General features: G+C 46.8%; 3 protein-coding genes across 3 annotated transcripts; all 3 read right to left on the minus strand.

Annotated features, from left to right (window-relative positions):
- Positions 1 to 1,497: 1,497 nt before the first annotated feature.
- Positions 1,498 to 2,422, minus strand: FOIG_16103 (uncharacterized protein; the record flags this gene model as incomplete). The annotated part of the gene is made up of 5 exons (XM_031217529.1): positions 1,498 to 1,536; positions 1,601 to 1,934; positions 1,996 to 2,075; positions 2,266 to 2,308; positions 2,385 to 2,422. The coding sequence occupies 5 exons, from the start codon at positions 2,420 to 2,422 to the stop codon at positions 1,498 to 1,500; spliced, it is 534 nt and encodes a 177-aa protein (XP_031052728.1).
- Positions 2,423 to 4,178: 1,756 nt separating this feature from the next.
- On the minus strand, positions 4,179 to 5,207 carry FOIG_16104 (uncharacterized protein). Its single transcript, XM_031217530.1, has one exon. The coding sequence runs from the start codon at positions 5,154 to 5,156 to the stop codon at positions 4,353 to 4,355; it is 804 nt and encodes a 267-aa protein (XP_031052729.1). The 5' UTR covers positions 5,157 to 5,207; the 3' UTR covers positions 4,179 to 4,352.
- Positions 5,208 to 11,255: 6,048 nt separating this feature from the next.
- Positions 11,256 to 13,949, minus strand: FOIG_16105 (uncharacterized protein; the record flags this gene model as incomplete). Its single annotated transcript, XM_031217531.1, has 3 exons — positions 11,256 to 12,379; positions 12,704 to 13,450; positions 13,937 to 13,949. The coding sequence occupies 3 exons, from the start codon at positions 13,947 to 13,949 to the stop codon at positions 11,580 to 11,582; spliced, it is 1,560 nt and encodes a 519-aa protein (XP_031052730.1). The 3' UTR covers positions 11,256 to 11,579.
- Positions 13,950 to 14,752: the final 803 nt, after the last annotated feature.

The raw sequence follows: 14,752 nt of genomic DNA on the forward strand, positions 1-14,752 counted from the left end.
GCTGCATCTTCAGAGCGGTGGACCGATCACACTTTGCGTATCTACAGCAGCGTGCTTATGGATTTCTTCTATATGGTGTCTTCTGATTTGGCACAATGGCTGGGGTGCAAGTCGCATCCTTATTTAATTCATAAGATGCCATGGGAGATGAGTGCGATTGTATTATAAGATTTCACGCACCGAAGTACGAACATAGCGGTCATTGTTATGTTAAAATACACTACACATTCAGTGACGTCCTTTATCGTCTAATAATAAACTATGCCTGTCAAATCTGGACGTCAATTTTGGCCAAAACTGGCACCGGAGCTAGATTTGATCAGGCGAGAAGCTTCAAATTTCACAATTGACTATATCTGTAATCAGACTCCTGGTCGCTTGTTCTCAACTCCTGGCCTCATGCGATCCCCCAACCCTGGTATTCCGTCTTTGTGATACCAATAGCATGCTTATGACCCTATTCTGTGTGTCCTGTACGCCCTGCATCCAAAGAACAGTAGCCTTCAGAATGTCTAGCTCCCTGCTCATTTCCTCCATTTTCTCCTGCATACTAACATTTGGACCAAACGAGTCGCATGTCGGTACGTCGTTCAATACTGGCTCATATTCGCTAGAAGTGGATTCGGGCTCCTGGGCGTCCGAAAGTGGACAAATTGTTTGGCGGGGAGTACCAAGCGACCCATGGCTCGACGGACTGCAATAGTCAGGCAGATCGTGACAATAATCCAAATTCGATTCCTCGCTCTTTGAGCTATGACCTCCGAAGTTAAGGGGTTCCAGAAGCATTCTGATCACCAGCTGTTCCACGATGGTAAGGGCGAGACGATGCAGTCAACTTCCCAAGCGAACCAGCCATATTTATAGCCATAACCGGAGCTGTATGGACGCCGTCCAGAGCTGAGTCTCTTAGTGTTTGACGGATCAATGTGATCGCTCTCAGGAGCTCCATTTCTGGCTTCTCTAGATGGAAACAGGTACGAGATAAGAGGTGTCAGGCGGCCACTACTATACTCAACAGCATATTCAATTAATCTCATCCCTACCCAACCATCTATCCAATGGGGTCTGGGATGCTTCAGAAGTACAAGATAGACCCTCATGTCTCTTGGCGGCGAGATCAGAGTAGATAACTACTATGTAGTTGATTTGTTTATCAATCCTCAACCCTGCGGCCATTCGCAGTCACCCTCTTGGTCTGTCGGTATTTCAAAGCCAAACCCTCAAGGTTTTCAGTACAAATGGGCCTTTCTGAACTGCATAATTACATTATATCGCACTGAGCGTGCTTAAAGGGTTAGAGTGAATATCATGAGCAGCAGCAATGTGTTGATTGATGTCTTAAGTTATCTCTTGTGCGGGGTATTCCATCCCGCAGAGTTACTTAAAGCATATAGCTAGATTACTAATGCCTACCCTGCGACACATTGACATATCCTCCACTTCTCCGCACCACCATCTAGCGAGTCGTGCTCACGTAACGGTGCTCGAAACATGTCATCACGACATTGACACATACTGTTCAAGGTAACGGAGCATCTAAGATAAGAAGATTGTCAGGATCCCGCAAGACTGGTGATTTATGAAATCAAGATATTCTTACTTTCTGGGGGCACTTTTTGCAGAGCACATCCATTTTATGCCTGGTCTTGTGACCTCCGAGCCAGGTAATGTAGATCATCAGGGTTTCTGCGCTGTCTCCTCCGCAGCCGTCGATATGGAAAGGTTCACGTTCCCAACTACCTCGTGGGGGTTCCCACGCCAACTTTGCTATGCGGCCTGAGGGGACAGTTCGATGGCGTTCATTCCTCCTGCCACGTCCAGTGCCACCCGTAGCGACGGATGGACTTGGTTGCTTCTTCGCAGACCTTCGGACCCTCTTCCGTCTCTTGGCGAGGCTTTCGAAATATTCTTTCACCAACATATCGCCTTCGACTCTGTCTCCGAATTTCAAGGGTCAGCTAGGCGGAGCGTAGGGGCAGGAAACAGGCAACTGACTCAAGATTCGTCTGGGGCTCCCACGTCCACTCTTTGCTGCTCTCATGGCCTTGCCATTTCACTTGGAAATACACGCAGCCCTAGTATCTATCAGCGTCGTGCCAGCCTAGAATGGTAGAGGCGATGATGGCCTAAGCGAAAATATTCGTATAACCTCCGTCGTCCACGAAATACGAGGAACAGAAGGTAAATAACGAAATGTTTAGGTGGCGCGCTAAACGCGACGAATAAGGTAGAAAGCAAACAATCAAAATCTAATATGGCCCTTACGTCTTCATCAACGAAGTGATCCTGGATAGAATCTACTAAGTATCTAATTCAGATCAGTATGAATATAGCAGTCCAGGCTACATGATATTAGAAAAGCTGGTGACAAACGTTTCACTTACATGCTGTCATTCTCATGGTTATCATCTGTTTTAGCCATAATGGTCGTGTGCCCGGTTTAAAAACACTTGAATACTGTGCTATAGAATTTTTTCATCTGGATGAGAGTAGAGTAATCGGAAGGACAACATGGTATGGCAGAAAATACGATCATGAACAATAGAAAAGGTGATCATTGAGTCGAACAGAAAGAAAGAAGGAGACTATCCCGATTCTCTTAGTAAATAAATCCAAGACTGAATGCAAAAATGACCGTAGGATAGTAGTACACCTGGATGGGAAAGGTCCCTGAATTGCCATGGGCCGATTCTTGACGTACACAAGAGCCCCAAACGGGCCCACAACTCGACGAGAAGATCCACTGATAAGCAATGGAAGTAAAAGACTCCAAAGTCATTTTTGGCCGGTCTGGATTTTCTTTGTCTCATTGGTTCAGCCCTAGACTACAGCTTCTATTGAAAATAGTGCGGGGACTATATAAACGATGGGGCCCATGCTGTTTCGTGTCTTGAGCCTGCCTTGTCATCGGCTTGCTTCGAAAAGCCTCTCCTGTGGTTGCACGATAGCAGCCAAGATCGCGTGCGCCATTAACCCAACTCTCGCCATGAACTTTAAAATCCTCGCGTGGAGCTTTATACTTATTCAAAGCGCTACGGCGCTGCCAATTTCTATCCATGAGCGAGAATTGTTAGCAGGTCGAACAGATACAAAAGGCAAAGACCAGTGCGCGGAAGAGTTGAAATTCTCAGAAGGTACTTCGGATGCATTCAAAGCTATTGCTTGTCTTCTGCATTATTCCTTCCCTTGAATACAGGGGATGAAGTCGCCAAATTAAGTGTCGATGCTGGAGAGAAGAAAAGAAAAGAAAAGCTGCGAGTGAGGAATCGTTTTTGTATCAAATGCCGAATTTTGACACACAAGTAACTGATATGTACTTTGTATATTCCGAATTTGATCTAAAATAGAATGCTATTGCTTTATCCTCGCCTTGTGTAAGATGTATGTTCCTACAGCTCCGAGGGCCTTGGGCTTGAAGGATTCAAGGTGGAAGCATACTAAGTCGGCCACTGGTTGCGGATTCATGCGCTGAAATTGGCCGCTTGTGGTCAAATACGGAATCTTTGTTCCGTATCTTGGACATTGGGTGATGGTAGGAAATGGCCAAATTTGATCCAAAATCTCAGATCAAATAAGGCCAGGAAGATGATATAATGATTTACAATAAATAGCCTTTGGCTGTATAACTGCTAGATTCGCCACAGGTCCTTAGCAACAACAGAAGAAAAACGAGCGTTCCCTCATTTTATTTGCAAGAAACTTTTTTAATTAAGTCCCGAGGCTGTCAATCGCCATGAGAACACGATCACGGAAAAGATTCGCTACCAAGAGCGACATTACTGACGCTGGAGGCCATTCAGCCGCGCAAAACAAAGGGCCCAGCATCCAATGGGGTTGTGCTGACATAGATCACATGGAATTTGACGAATCAACAAGTACGTATCACGTTTTTCTCAAATGGCCAAATGGAGATGTATCGGAACATCCGAGAGAGGAGATTTACGAAAACTGTCCTCAACAGGTAGGCCAGAACCAATTCGACAGCCTGCGGTTACAATCTCATAGTTTCATCAGATGCTTCGATTCTACATAAGGCACATCAAATTCGCTTGAAGAAATGGGAACTTTGAGTGGTACTGTATTGGCACAAGCAAGTCATCCACCTTGTGAGTCAGATGCACGAAGGATAGGTACAAACCATCCTTCATTATTTGACGGTACAAAACAATACAATTTATTACGCCAGGCGGCTTGTGTTGGCCATAGGGTACTATTCACTAATGCTTACATACAATGCCTACTGTAGACTCGTTAAGTTACACATACCCTAATCAGTCTCTGCCTAACATCCCATTCTCTCACTATCATTGTGTCTCCATATCATCCACAATTCGCTATCTACTATGGTGTACTTAACTCTCTTGGAATGCATTTTGACTCTCGATTGGGCAAGCTTGCTGATAAGGAGGTGGGCAAGCCTCGTGGCAAGATGCTTCGCGGTAAGATGGCAGGCGTACTTGGGCCAGACCAGCTGCAGCCGTCGTTACCATTTTTGGTCCGGCAAAACAGAGCGTTGGAAGCCGATTTGCATTCTCGAGACGACAGGAGCACCATGGGCCTTTGTGTACGTCATGTTTTCGTAAATCATGTGACTTATCCCACCATAGACATGCAGTAACCCACATCACATTCCACTTCGACGTATCCTCAAGTAAAGGCACTTCCTGAACCTTCTTCTCTAAGAAATCTCGGACATTTTCGCAGCGACATTGCCTAGTGTGAACCTGAGTATCCTTAAGAAACTTAAGGATATCTTCAGGTGCAAGGACTCTCCTGTCTTCAAAGGCCACCGGGTTGCCTTGGTTATCCAATACTTTGTGTCTCCTCCAGAGCCACGCATGCGCCAGGAGTGAGATTAGCAGTCTTCGCCGAGCATAGTGTAGTCTCTGCTGTTCTTCCGGGACTTTTCGACTTGGCGAGTAAAAGAGATTGACCATAAATGAAGATACTTTCTGCATACCTATTTTAAGGGACCCTTCATCTATCACTTTAAGAGAGAAAGAGCCATCCTTATTTAAGAAGACTGTAGAGGCAACAAGCCATGGAACAGGCTTGAGGTTTTCTAAAGACTCAAGTTCTCTTATGACAGCGTCTCTCATTTCTTGAGGGCCACAGTAGATAGGCGCGCAAAACACCTTTTTGGGGAGCGATATCATCTCTAAAATGTAGCTACGACGAGGAGGTTAAAAAAGTACAAAGAAATATCATGAAGCTTAAGTTCAGTAGACAACTTGCCATCTGGTCATCTGGCTCTTTATATTGAGTTTTAGGCCTGGCCAGCAGCGTGGATGTCATCTGAAATGCGGCGACTAAAGAAACATACTGTCGCGGCCTCAACTTCCCGCATGACGGCACAATACCGCAATACATGACCTGTCTATCCTTCCCTATTCTGATTTTCAAACTTGAAATATACTACACCCACTTGCTTATTAATGCAATATGTATGCAAATTCGTTGATAGATGAATATGTCTTTCGATTAGAACTAGTCAAATCTTCTAGGAGACAGACGGCCAGAAGAAGTTGGTCTCAAGAGGGGCCATTGATGGCCGAGCACAAAGGCACTCCCATGCTGTTGGGGCCGAAAGACGCCAGGGGCCGTACCTGGCGTACTAGTCATGCATGTACTAAAAATATCAATTTGCCAACCGAACTGGCATGCGATACCTTTCATTCAAGGACGTTGCGCGTGGGATTTCGCTGCAGCAAACTACCTTGAAGAGTCGTTTAGAAAAGAAGCTCGAAGTAGAAATTAGGACCGGACTATCGACTTGAATTTCTCTACACGTCATTTCTTAACTGCCGTTGCTGCCCAGGCGGCAAACATGTTATCATCCAACGTTGGTGCTCTGAAGTGACGTGCTTTTTTAGGCTTTTCTTTCATCTGCTACGGCTAAATCTATAATTGCCTTACGTGATTGTGCTTCGCAAAGGCTATTCATTGAACCTTTTACACGGTATCTTCTTTGCTTTTGAGAATGGCATCGTCGTCTTCATGTCATTACCCTCTCCTTTCCCGAAGTTCGCAGCAGCTACGCCCAGCGTTCGAAATCTCAGAGACAAACTTTTGGTTCGGCCGATATGGCGAAGTATAGGGCAATTGGCCTGGCATGATTTCCTCATTACCCACGGAGATTATCTGTATGATCGCAAAGTTATGCTCGCTTGGTGGTCAGGCTTCGCTCTCACAGTCGTGCCGCATGCTCTACAGCATTTGCAAACCTATACTGTACAGAAATGACGTCATAAACCATGGATGCTCGGCCGTGTTTTTTGCTATCGTCCACTGCCGAGACCGGCATGATGCGTTAAGAATCCTCGCGGCGGCCAAAGAGGGAGGGGCCGATTTCACAAAATGCCAGGACGCTAGGAAATCCCATCCTCTGTCCTTTCATCGCGTCGACGCAATTCTCTTCTCGCCACTTCATCTGGCCGCACGCAGAGGATTGGATGATATCGTTAGCTATCTCATCGACCAGGGTCTCGATGTCGATGACAAAGAGGGCCTGCATCTCACCCGAAAGACACCACTAATGGAAGCGATCCTCAACCATCAAGAAACGACAGCTGTGCTGATAGTCCGGCGAGGCGCTTCGAGAGGCCTGTGTCCTCCAAACTTGGAGGCATTCCAGGCAAGTATACGAGAAGGTCTGACATGCTTGGTAAGGATCATCGTGAAGCGGAATAGAGTGGATGTCAATGCCGACCTAGGATACGGATGCACTCCTTTGGTGTTGGCTGTCTGTCATAGAAAAGGACCGATGATACCGACTTTAGTGGAACTGGGCGCCCGTGCGTTACCTGCGATGCGACGATTTTGCAGTGACAATGCATTTTTATCTATTCTTTGGTTGCTAGACTCGGGCTCTTCACTTTTGCGGGGATCCCTGAAAATCGACGAGACGTCGGAGCTTATCTTTTCAATTGCCACGGAACGGGTGTCACCATCCCAGAAGAATCAGCAGATTCTTTCTTTGGAAAGGCTTCTGAAATTACTCTGCCATGATACACAAAGTCTTAGAAATGTCATGGTATCTTCCGCCAGTGATTTTGAAGATTTCCTGGATGCCCTCTTGCAGACGGCATTATCCGTTGATCACACAGACACTCATCTTTCCGGTCTATTCCAGAGCTGGGGTGCGCGAATCCATACAGGAGTTTTCCTTCAATTATGCAGGATCTTGGGTTCTTCGCTCTTCACCGAAGATATCCGGCGTTGCCTCCGTCAAAATCCTGGACTGCTTCACTGTTTCGATTTCGTGCATCATTATTCTTTGCATTGTTCAGGCCCAGCAAGAGGCTGGGCAGTCAGCTACTTTCTCAGTCGAGTGCCTAGCTACGCGATACGGCTGGTGCAAGAACTGAAGCAGCATGGTCTTCCGTTAACTCGGAGAGGCGTCGAGATGTTGGACCTATCCAGTTTGGAAAACGGAAACGCGCCAGGATAGGGCAGCCCAGTCTGGATTTGTGGCTTAGCGCGAAGGCAACAAACATGGCCTCTGGCGCCGAAGGAACAAATACCCGTGGACTAAGCTCAAATTTGAGAGTTAAATATTAATCGAAATACGAGATACTGACTTCTCCCCTTATCATCTGCTTACAACTTGTATAGGGGTTCAAAAGTGCCATACCAGGTGATAGCGACTCGGTTCCAACGTTAGTAGGCGCTAAAAATCGACAAGCTCGCCAAGCACTCGGAAGGATGGCAAAGCCAAAATGGGCGTCAAAGCCAAGATCCTACACTAGGGGGTGTTGTTCGGAGAAAATAGCTGTCATCTGAAACTCTTCATTCCTGATGCCACAAAGCCGTCATGCTTTCTATCTACAACGACATAAGGATAGTGACAGCACCTTCCACCAACTTCCAACGAGATGCTACTTGCCCTCGTCCTCTGAATCCGTCTGAGTAATCCTGTCTTCACCCACAGTATGCTCTTCGCTAGGTGTACACGGGATGACTTGTGAACATGACAAATGTAGGTCATCCGATTCCATTGGTGTCGTTGGCGTATTTGGTGACTTGTGGTGAGTGGCAAGCTTCCAATGTAATTATACCGGGGCCCGGATGTGTCCGTAGCGAGTATATCTGGGTTTCTTGCGCCGGCGAACAAGGCGCTTGAGTATGCGAATTTCTCTGCTCAACTTCTTCATCTCCACTGCCAACTGCAGTAACTGCGCAGGTTTAATAGAACTTTGAGAGTCTCGCAAGGCTGGGTTGAGTACAGACCTTGACCAGCATTTTGAGTACTTTCAAGATAACTGCTAGAAGTTGGATCTGTTGCCGTTGAGCAGATATCAAAAGATCTATCGGCTTGGTCGGGACACGGATCTTCCATAAGCGAGGTCCACAGGATGTCAGATTGCTGGCTGAAACTCATGCCGGTATGATCGTTTGTAGGCTTGATTGCGCAGAATTTCAAGTGAATAGACGTAGTGACAGTAGATACAGTGATGGTAAAACAAGAGATGCATGGGGAACAGATCATGATCTTCTGCAGGGCCGACCGTTTGTCACCTTTTAAATAGGGCCAACCTTTTGCTGTATCTTTACACCCCCTGAGTCGAACTATCAGTATCAGCAGGATTGATCCTGCATATCAGCCCTTAGGCCGCGAGGACCTATATCCGCTTGCCATTCCTATTACATTTCTCCCCCGCCAAGTAAGTCATGTTACTTGTATGGTGTGCTTCTACATTTGAAATTCACGCAACTACTTGAGTCACCTTCCCTTTACTACTTGAAACATACATCCATTCCGGAACCAAGCTATCCCTAGTAACAAGACGATACCACATCATCTCCCAGAGATTGAGGAGGCCCATGAAAACTGAAATTGGTTGAGCCTAAGAATCTTTCAGCCTGGCTCTGGTCTCGAGGCATACTTCGCTTATGGTGAGGATTCGGCTCTGCATGAGACGGCACCTAGATGGGCTATGGGGTGAGCGAGGCTTAGTGCACCTAAGGACTTGGTTCAGCATCAGAATATCATTCACGAGACAGCCAAGGATTCACAATGGTAACTGCTTGATGGGAAAGAGACAGTGGAGTCAGGCCGAGTGTTGTCCCGACCGTGGGTTTGACGCCCACTGCGGTACACCGAAGAATAATTTTTAAAGGCCTGAGAGCCTTCTTACCGGGATCCTTTGGAGCAAAGAGGTTCCTTACCGGTTATTGGAGCCCATCCATACAGCTTCATCAAGGGGGGACGTTGGGCGATTAGAAAGAAAACCTGACGGTACGATGCTGCGCCGTCGTATCCTTGGTTGATGTGGTGGGGCTTCCAATGAGATGCAGTCCTCCTCACTTGACTGTTAACTACATTCTCCTTTATCCTTCACCTGTAATCACACACGATGTGTTGGATGTATGGCGGACCTGTTGAAGTCATCAAATCGGGCGCCCTGGACTGTTCCATCCCCGAACGGGATTGGTGATTACTCCTAGATCATAATCACTTCGGCGCCACCTGACCCCATTCCCGGCCCTTGCTAAGAGATTTGCTTATTCACCCAACATGTCAAGCGTACATTATACCCATACCGGTATCTTTGTTTCCTGATTCCTGAGTAACGTGGTGAAGTACATAAATATCTATTAATACCCAGATTTCTCAAGATTTCGAGCAGTCCGGTATCTTTGCTGCTAGCAACATCTCGCAATGCCTCATACCCAAGAAAACTATCGTGTAGGTTCGCCATGCACCTACCAACAACCTCCTTTTTTTCTACTGCCACCCATCGAACTCCAGCAACCACAGCCCAACGCGCAAGCTTACTATCCTCAACTGATCAGCTCTCTCTATGGAAATAATCTAAGTGAATTCGCTACGCCGTCATGCATCGACCCTCGTTGGCTTCATGATCTCTCTTCGACAGTAGGGACGTATCGATCGGCCGCCTGCCACTTATTTCATCCTGCCGATCAAACGCAGACACTTGGTTTCAGTTCAGACATTCCCGATATATCTGCTTTCACTTTCTTCGATGCAAATGAGATTATGCCCTCGGATTTGATGCGTTCAGGGATCAACAAGTAGGAGCTAGTCGGTCACGGCCAAGAACCTCATAAAGCTGAATGCTGACCGACCAACCTTAGATTTCATATATCGGTAATTTCGAAGAGCCCATCCCTTATTTCCAGAGTCCCAGTGACCACGCCAAGCAGTCACGGAGAGAACTCTTTTAATACCAAGCATCTGACTTCTAACGCTACGCTCCGTGAGTACAAGAGGGGGTCGAGCACGGAAGAACCGCAAAGTACCAGGGCTCTCAAAAGGCGCAGGTTCAGTTTGCCTCATTCCGAGCTGAAAGACGTCAAGCTTCCCTACTTAGGGAATTTTCGATGCGGGGATATGAACAACCGCAGAAAGGTCGCACTTGTCGACAACTCGTCCTCTTCATCACACCAGACGAACATAACAGATCAGGTGAGAGATTCCATATGCACCGCAAATGCATTAGACAGCTAATGATCAGAATATTAGGGACAAGGCGATAAGGTCGATACATTCGCCCAGGATCCACTGAGACCCGAAATACCAGCAGGAGATGCCACTTATGCCATACTTGAATTATCTAAGAGGTATCGTGTGGTCTCAAAGGAATCTATTGACATACTCTATGCGACAAAGGCTAGAGTTCCAGCGGAGACTGTCTTAAATTAATGTACTTACTGCGGGTGGAGGATCTCACTTGCTTGTGGATCAGACCTGGAATGACCTTCAATTCAATTGGGTTCTTTGATGCAATGAAAGCAGTCTTCGCTTCGGGACCCTTTGAAAAAGCAACGCCACAAAGGGTTGACGTTCATTTTCAATTTATATACCTCTTAATGCTAGTTTCTACCCTTTTTGGCGATTACTTGTAGAGGAAGTGAAAGTCAGGTGCCCTTCCTCAGGTCTTTAAGTCATTTAGTCATCGCACTATATATACTCAGCCTTGATCATAAGAGCGCACCAGACTAGCTGAAGCTGTACGTGCTTAAATAGGTTACCGAACACCGGGGACTTGGCTAGGCGCGTCGACAAGGACAACAAGATCATTCGCGATAGGCAGAACTAGGGTGGCGTTCCATTCCGATATCCTCCAAAGCGGAAATCAGTACGACTCATATCAAGCAAAAGACTTGGCCGCTACATTTCCAATTGCTTCCACGGGGAAGCTAGACCGGGTTTGAGAAAGGCAAAGCGAGAACACTGGAACGTGACAGTCAAGGTGTAGGAAAATATTCTCGTATGTCGAGATCACGATACTGGTAATTTCAAAATTATTATTCATCGAGAGGCAACTGAGAGATATATCTTTACCTATCTTAAAAGATTTCTTGGACTCTCGGCGGAGACAATTACCACGATCCTGCACAAATGATTGATGATAGTTAGCAAAATCGCCTTGTGCTCCTTGTGCTAGGCTCCTCTTTCGTGTTAGGTCTTGGCGTGCAGAACCGTTGTTCAGAGGTGTACAGAAGTTTCCACAAACCCCTTTTTTGTTTCCCTCTCTGTCAACCATATCTCATCAAGTTTAGCAGTTAAATTTCAAAGGCAAAAAAAAAGGATTGAATCGATTGTGTATTATGTGCTATACCGCTTGACTAGTTGTGTTGTCAAACTGTTCGTTGCTTTCGGAGAATATGATCGATTGGGTCAACTCCGAAAGCATTGAGAATACATCGGTGCCTGAGAGGAACTTATTGAAGGAATCCCGCTCTGTGTCGACGTCCTCCACTTCCACGATGCTGCAAATCCTATCGCCGAGTTTCGTCCATCTTTCCTTGGCACTTCCTTGTGGTTGTGTCTCGTATCGAGCAACAATTGATTTGCGCATTTTTTCAATCGGATCTCCATCTGCAGACCTAGGTTGGAGTCCGCAGACGAGCACGGCATACTTGGAAGTCATGAAACACCCGAATCCCTCGCTCATCACTCTATGCAGGGTTTTTGCCTGCAGCGATTTTGAATTCTTCCAACCGAGATCTTTTTCGTCGTCAAACTCTAAGGATAAGTTGTCGTCGTTTTCGCGAACAAACAACACCCCTCCATGTGGTGCCCTGTAATTACCACGCAGCTGGTAACCATCGCTTTCGAGGACTGTGCTAATTGGTACCCAGTTGTTCTTTCGGGGAATGATGATTCTGAGAGGATGGCGCTTTAGACGCTCCAGAAAGACTTTTTCGCCACTAACGAACGCCGAAAGCGTCCAAAAACCATCGACGAGAGCGTTCGATTCGTCTAGCGCCTTTCTGAGGGCGCTTGGGTCACTAACATAACGTTCCAATGGGTCGAATGCGTTTACGCTCTCGCTCATTTTCGGATAATGCTGAATAGTTTCGTGGGAAATCTTAGGCAAAATTTTATTGTGGTCGATGGTCTCAATGAAAGCTAGTATTGTGTATGTAATATGTTGGCCTTTATCGGAAGAAGTTTTTTTTTTTTTGCCCCGCTCCATATCTCTCCGATTGGAGCTCGCCCCTCGACTGGGTGACCCACCATGAGATCACAGGACGAATCGATTGACGGTCTGATGTGGGGCAGCTGTAGGAGGTCATAATTATGATGAGATGTAATCAACTCCCCTCTCGGGCCTTTATCAATCTGGATTTACTACCCTCAATGTCTTCCCGTCTTGGGGACGCATCACCATTCTCCGTACCTTTAAAACTTCCGTATGAAGGAGGACCTCGTGGCGTTGGAACTCGTACGTACTCAGGAGGCTGCACATCACCGCCTTCATCTCAGCCGCAGAGACTTTGCGACTAATAATGTCTAGGGTAAGGCGCTTCAACCAACAAAGTGCCTCAACGGTTGTGGCGTTGGGTCGACCACTTGCGTTCGTTTCCTTCCAACATTCACCCAGACATAATGATATTGTCCAAATTACAGGGACCAAAGTCTTGATGGATTGTACTGAAAAAGCCAATGCTAACGCGCTGGATCGGTAGTCGTGCTGGCTACTTTGATCAAGCAACAAGCCAAGCCGGAGGGTTCTGCCTATCAAGGAGTGCGCCTGTGATGGCTTAGCGCAGTTTCCGACGTAAGTTTTGGGGCAGTCGAAAGCCATGCGCTGCAAAGCGGCCCTTTCGGCAATCGACAATCTCTCCGACCCAAAGGGAAAGAAGTAGCGAACGACAGGGCCATACTGATGATGCCAGAGTCGTTGTGGAGTCCCGTATTCTTGTGTGATGACGTCGAAAAACTGGCCCCAGAGAGGGAATCCAGGGACCGTAGGGATATGGCGAAGCTCTGATACGTAGCGTGGAAAGATCCAGCTCAGCCAGACCACGAGATGCACGAATAATGCAAAGGTCCACGAGGCGATGAGGATGGGTAATAATTGGCACTGTAACTGATGGGACGTGAGGAGCGTGTACGCTGTGCTTGAAGCGAGGAAACAAGGCAAAGGCGACTCCAACAACAGTTCGATCATAGCGGACGGAAACAGATGCGGCTGACCTGAAGCGGTAAGTAGGTGGGTAAGTAGGTATAGGACCAAGAGTATATCAGAGATGGTAACTTGTGCAGTCGTTAGGTATGGTCCTGCTACCTTCGGGGAGACCTCGTTTTTCGTTGTAGCAGATGATGCAGAGGTGAGGTGAAGTAGATTAATTACTGGAAACTAAAACAATATGCGAGCGATACTGTATTGTGCAGTATAGTATTCCACAGTGACAGCTAGCTGAATAATCTGATAGTTCGCATAGCCAAGATATGTGAACTCTGCCTTGCCAGCCCGTATTGGCCGGTTCCCCCTTGCTTCTCCCTGTTCTGCCAAGACTCGGCTTGCGGGGACATTTCTTCCCTTTTGGAGGAGGAGCATTCCGCTGTCCGGGCGAGACGTTGGCTAAGCAGGTCATCTTCGCCTCGGTCTCCATGGTGCTGCAAAGTTATGAACTGAGGCTTATCGATCCAGATGAGGCCAGAAAGATAGAGCCTGCTCACCGGGAACTGCCATTTGGTCTCCATAGTTTTGACAGGCCTGTTCCGGTCGAGATTTGCAAGTTATCTGAGACATAGAAAATTTTTGCCTATGTATCGCGTGGATCTAAGACTGAACAGCCTGTTCTTAGACGGAGCAAAAGTAAAAGATGGATGTCTGGGGTCCGAGCCGCCTGCGCGAAACTCACGTAGTGATGAAATGAAGGTTCACCACGTCGATATGCTAAGTCAATTTTCTGTCGCCAATTGCTAGGAATCTATTAGTAGGTAGTTCTAATAAGAACACGATACACTGAAGCGGGATCGATGGCTTGAGACTGTATCGCGAGACTTCACATGCATGAATGGATTGTGTTGCCGTCTCTACGATCGCCCCTGCTTGCTGTCCAGCTTAGATTATTTTATCGCTCTTTGCTCTGACCAATTACAGCATTTCTTTTATGCAGCTCCTCCGCTTTTTACTACTCCGAGCTTAGAGGATGCATGCTGGCCGGACAAAAGCCTCCGGGGAAACCGTCAGAAAACCATCTAGCCATGCCAAAACAGGACATTATCCAATCAGACTCTTTCGTACAGGAACCCTACTCAGCTCTAGGGTAATCAGCTTGCTAATTCTCTCTTTTGCAACTTCGTAGGCTCAAAATATGGTCTAGTGTCGCAGGGTAGGCATTAGTAATCTAGCTATATGCTTTAAGTAACTCTGTGGAATGGAATACCCCGCACAAGAGATAACTTAAGACATCAATCAACACATTTTGCTGCTGCTCATCATATTCACTCTAACCCTTTAAGCACGCTCAGTGCGATATCTAGCAATAT

Source organism: Fusarium odoratissimum, assembly GCF_000260195.1.
Source record: "Fusarium odoratissimum NRRL 54006 unplaced genomic scaffold supercont1.66, whole genome shotgun sequence".
NCBI classification, from domain to species: domain Eukaryota; kingdom Fungi; phylum Ascomycota; class Sordariomycetes; order Hypocreales; family Nectriaceae; genus Fusarium; species Fusarium odoratissimum.

Bases quoted from the DNA above. Each gene is read 5' to 3' on its own strand.
- FOIG_16104 (XM_031217530.1), bottom strand. From the start codon at position 5,156: ATGATATCGCTCCCCAAAAAGGTGTTTTGCGCGCCTATCTACTGTGGC.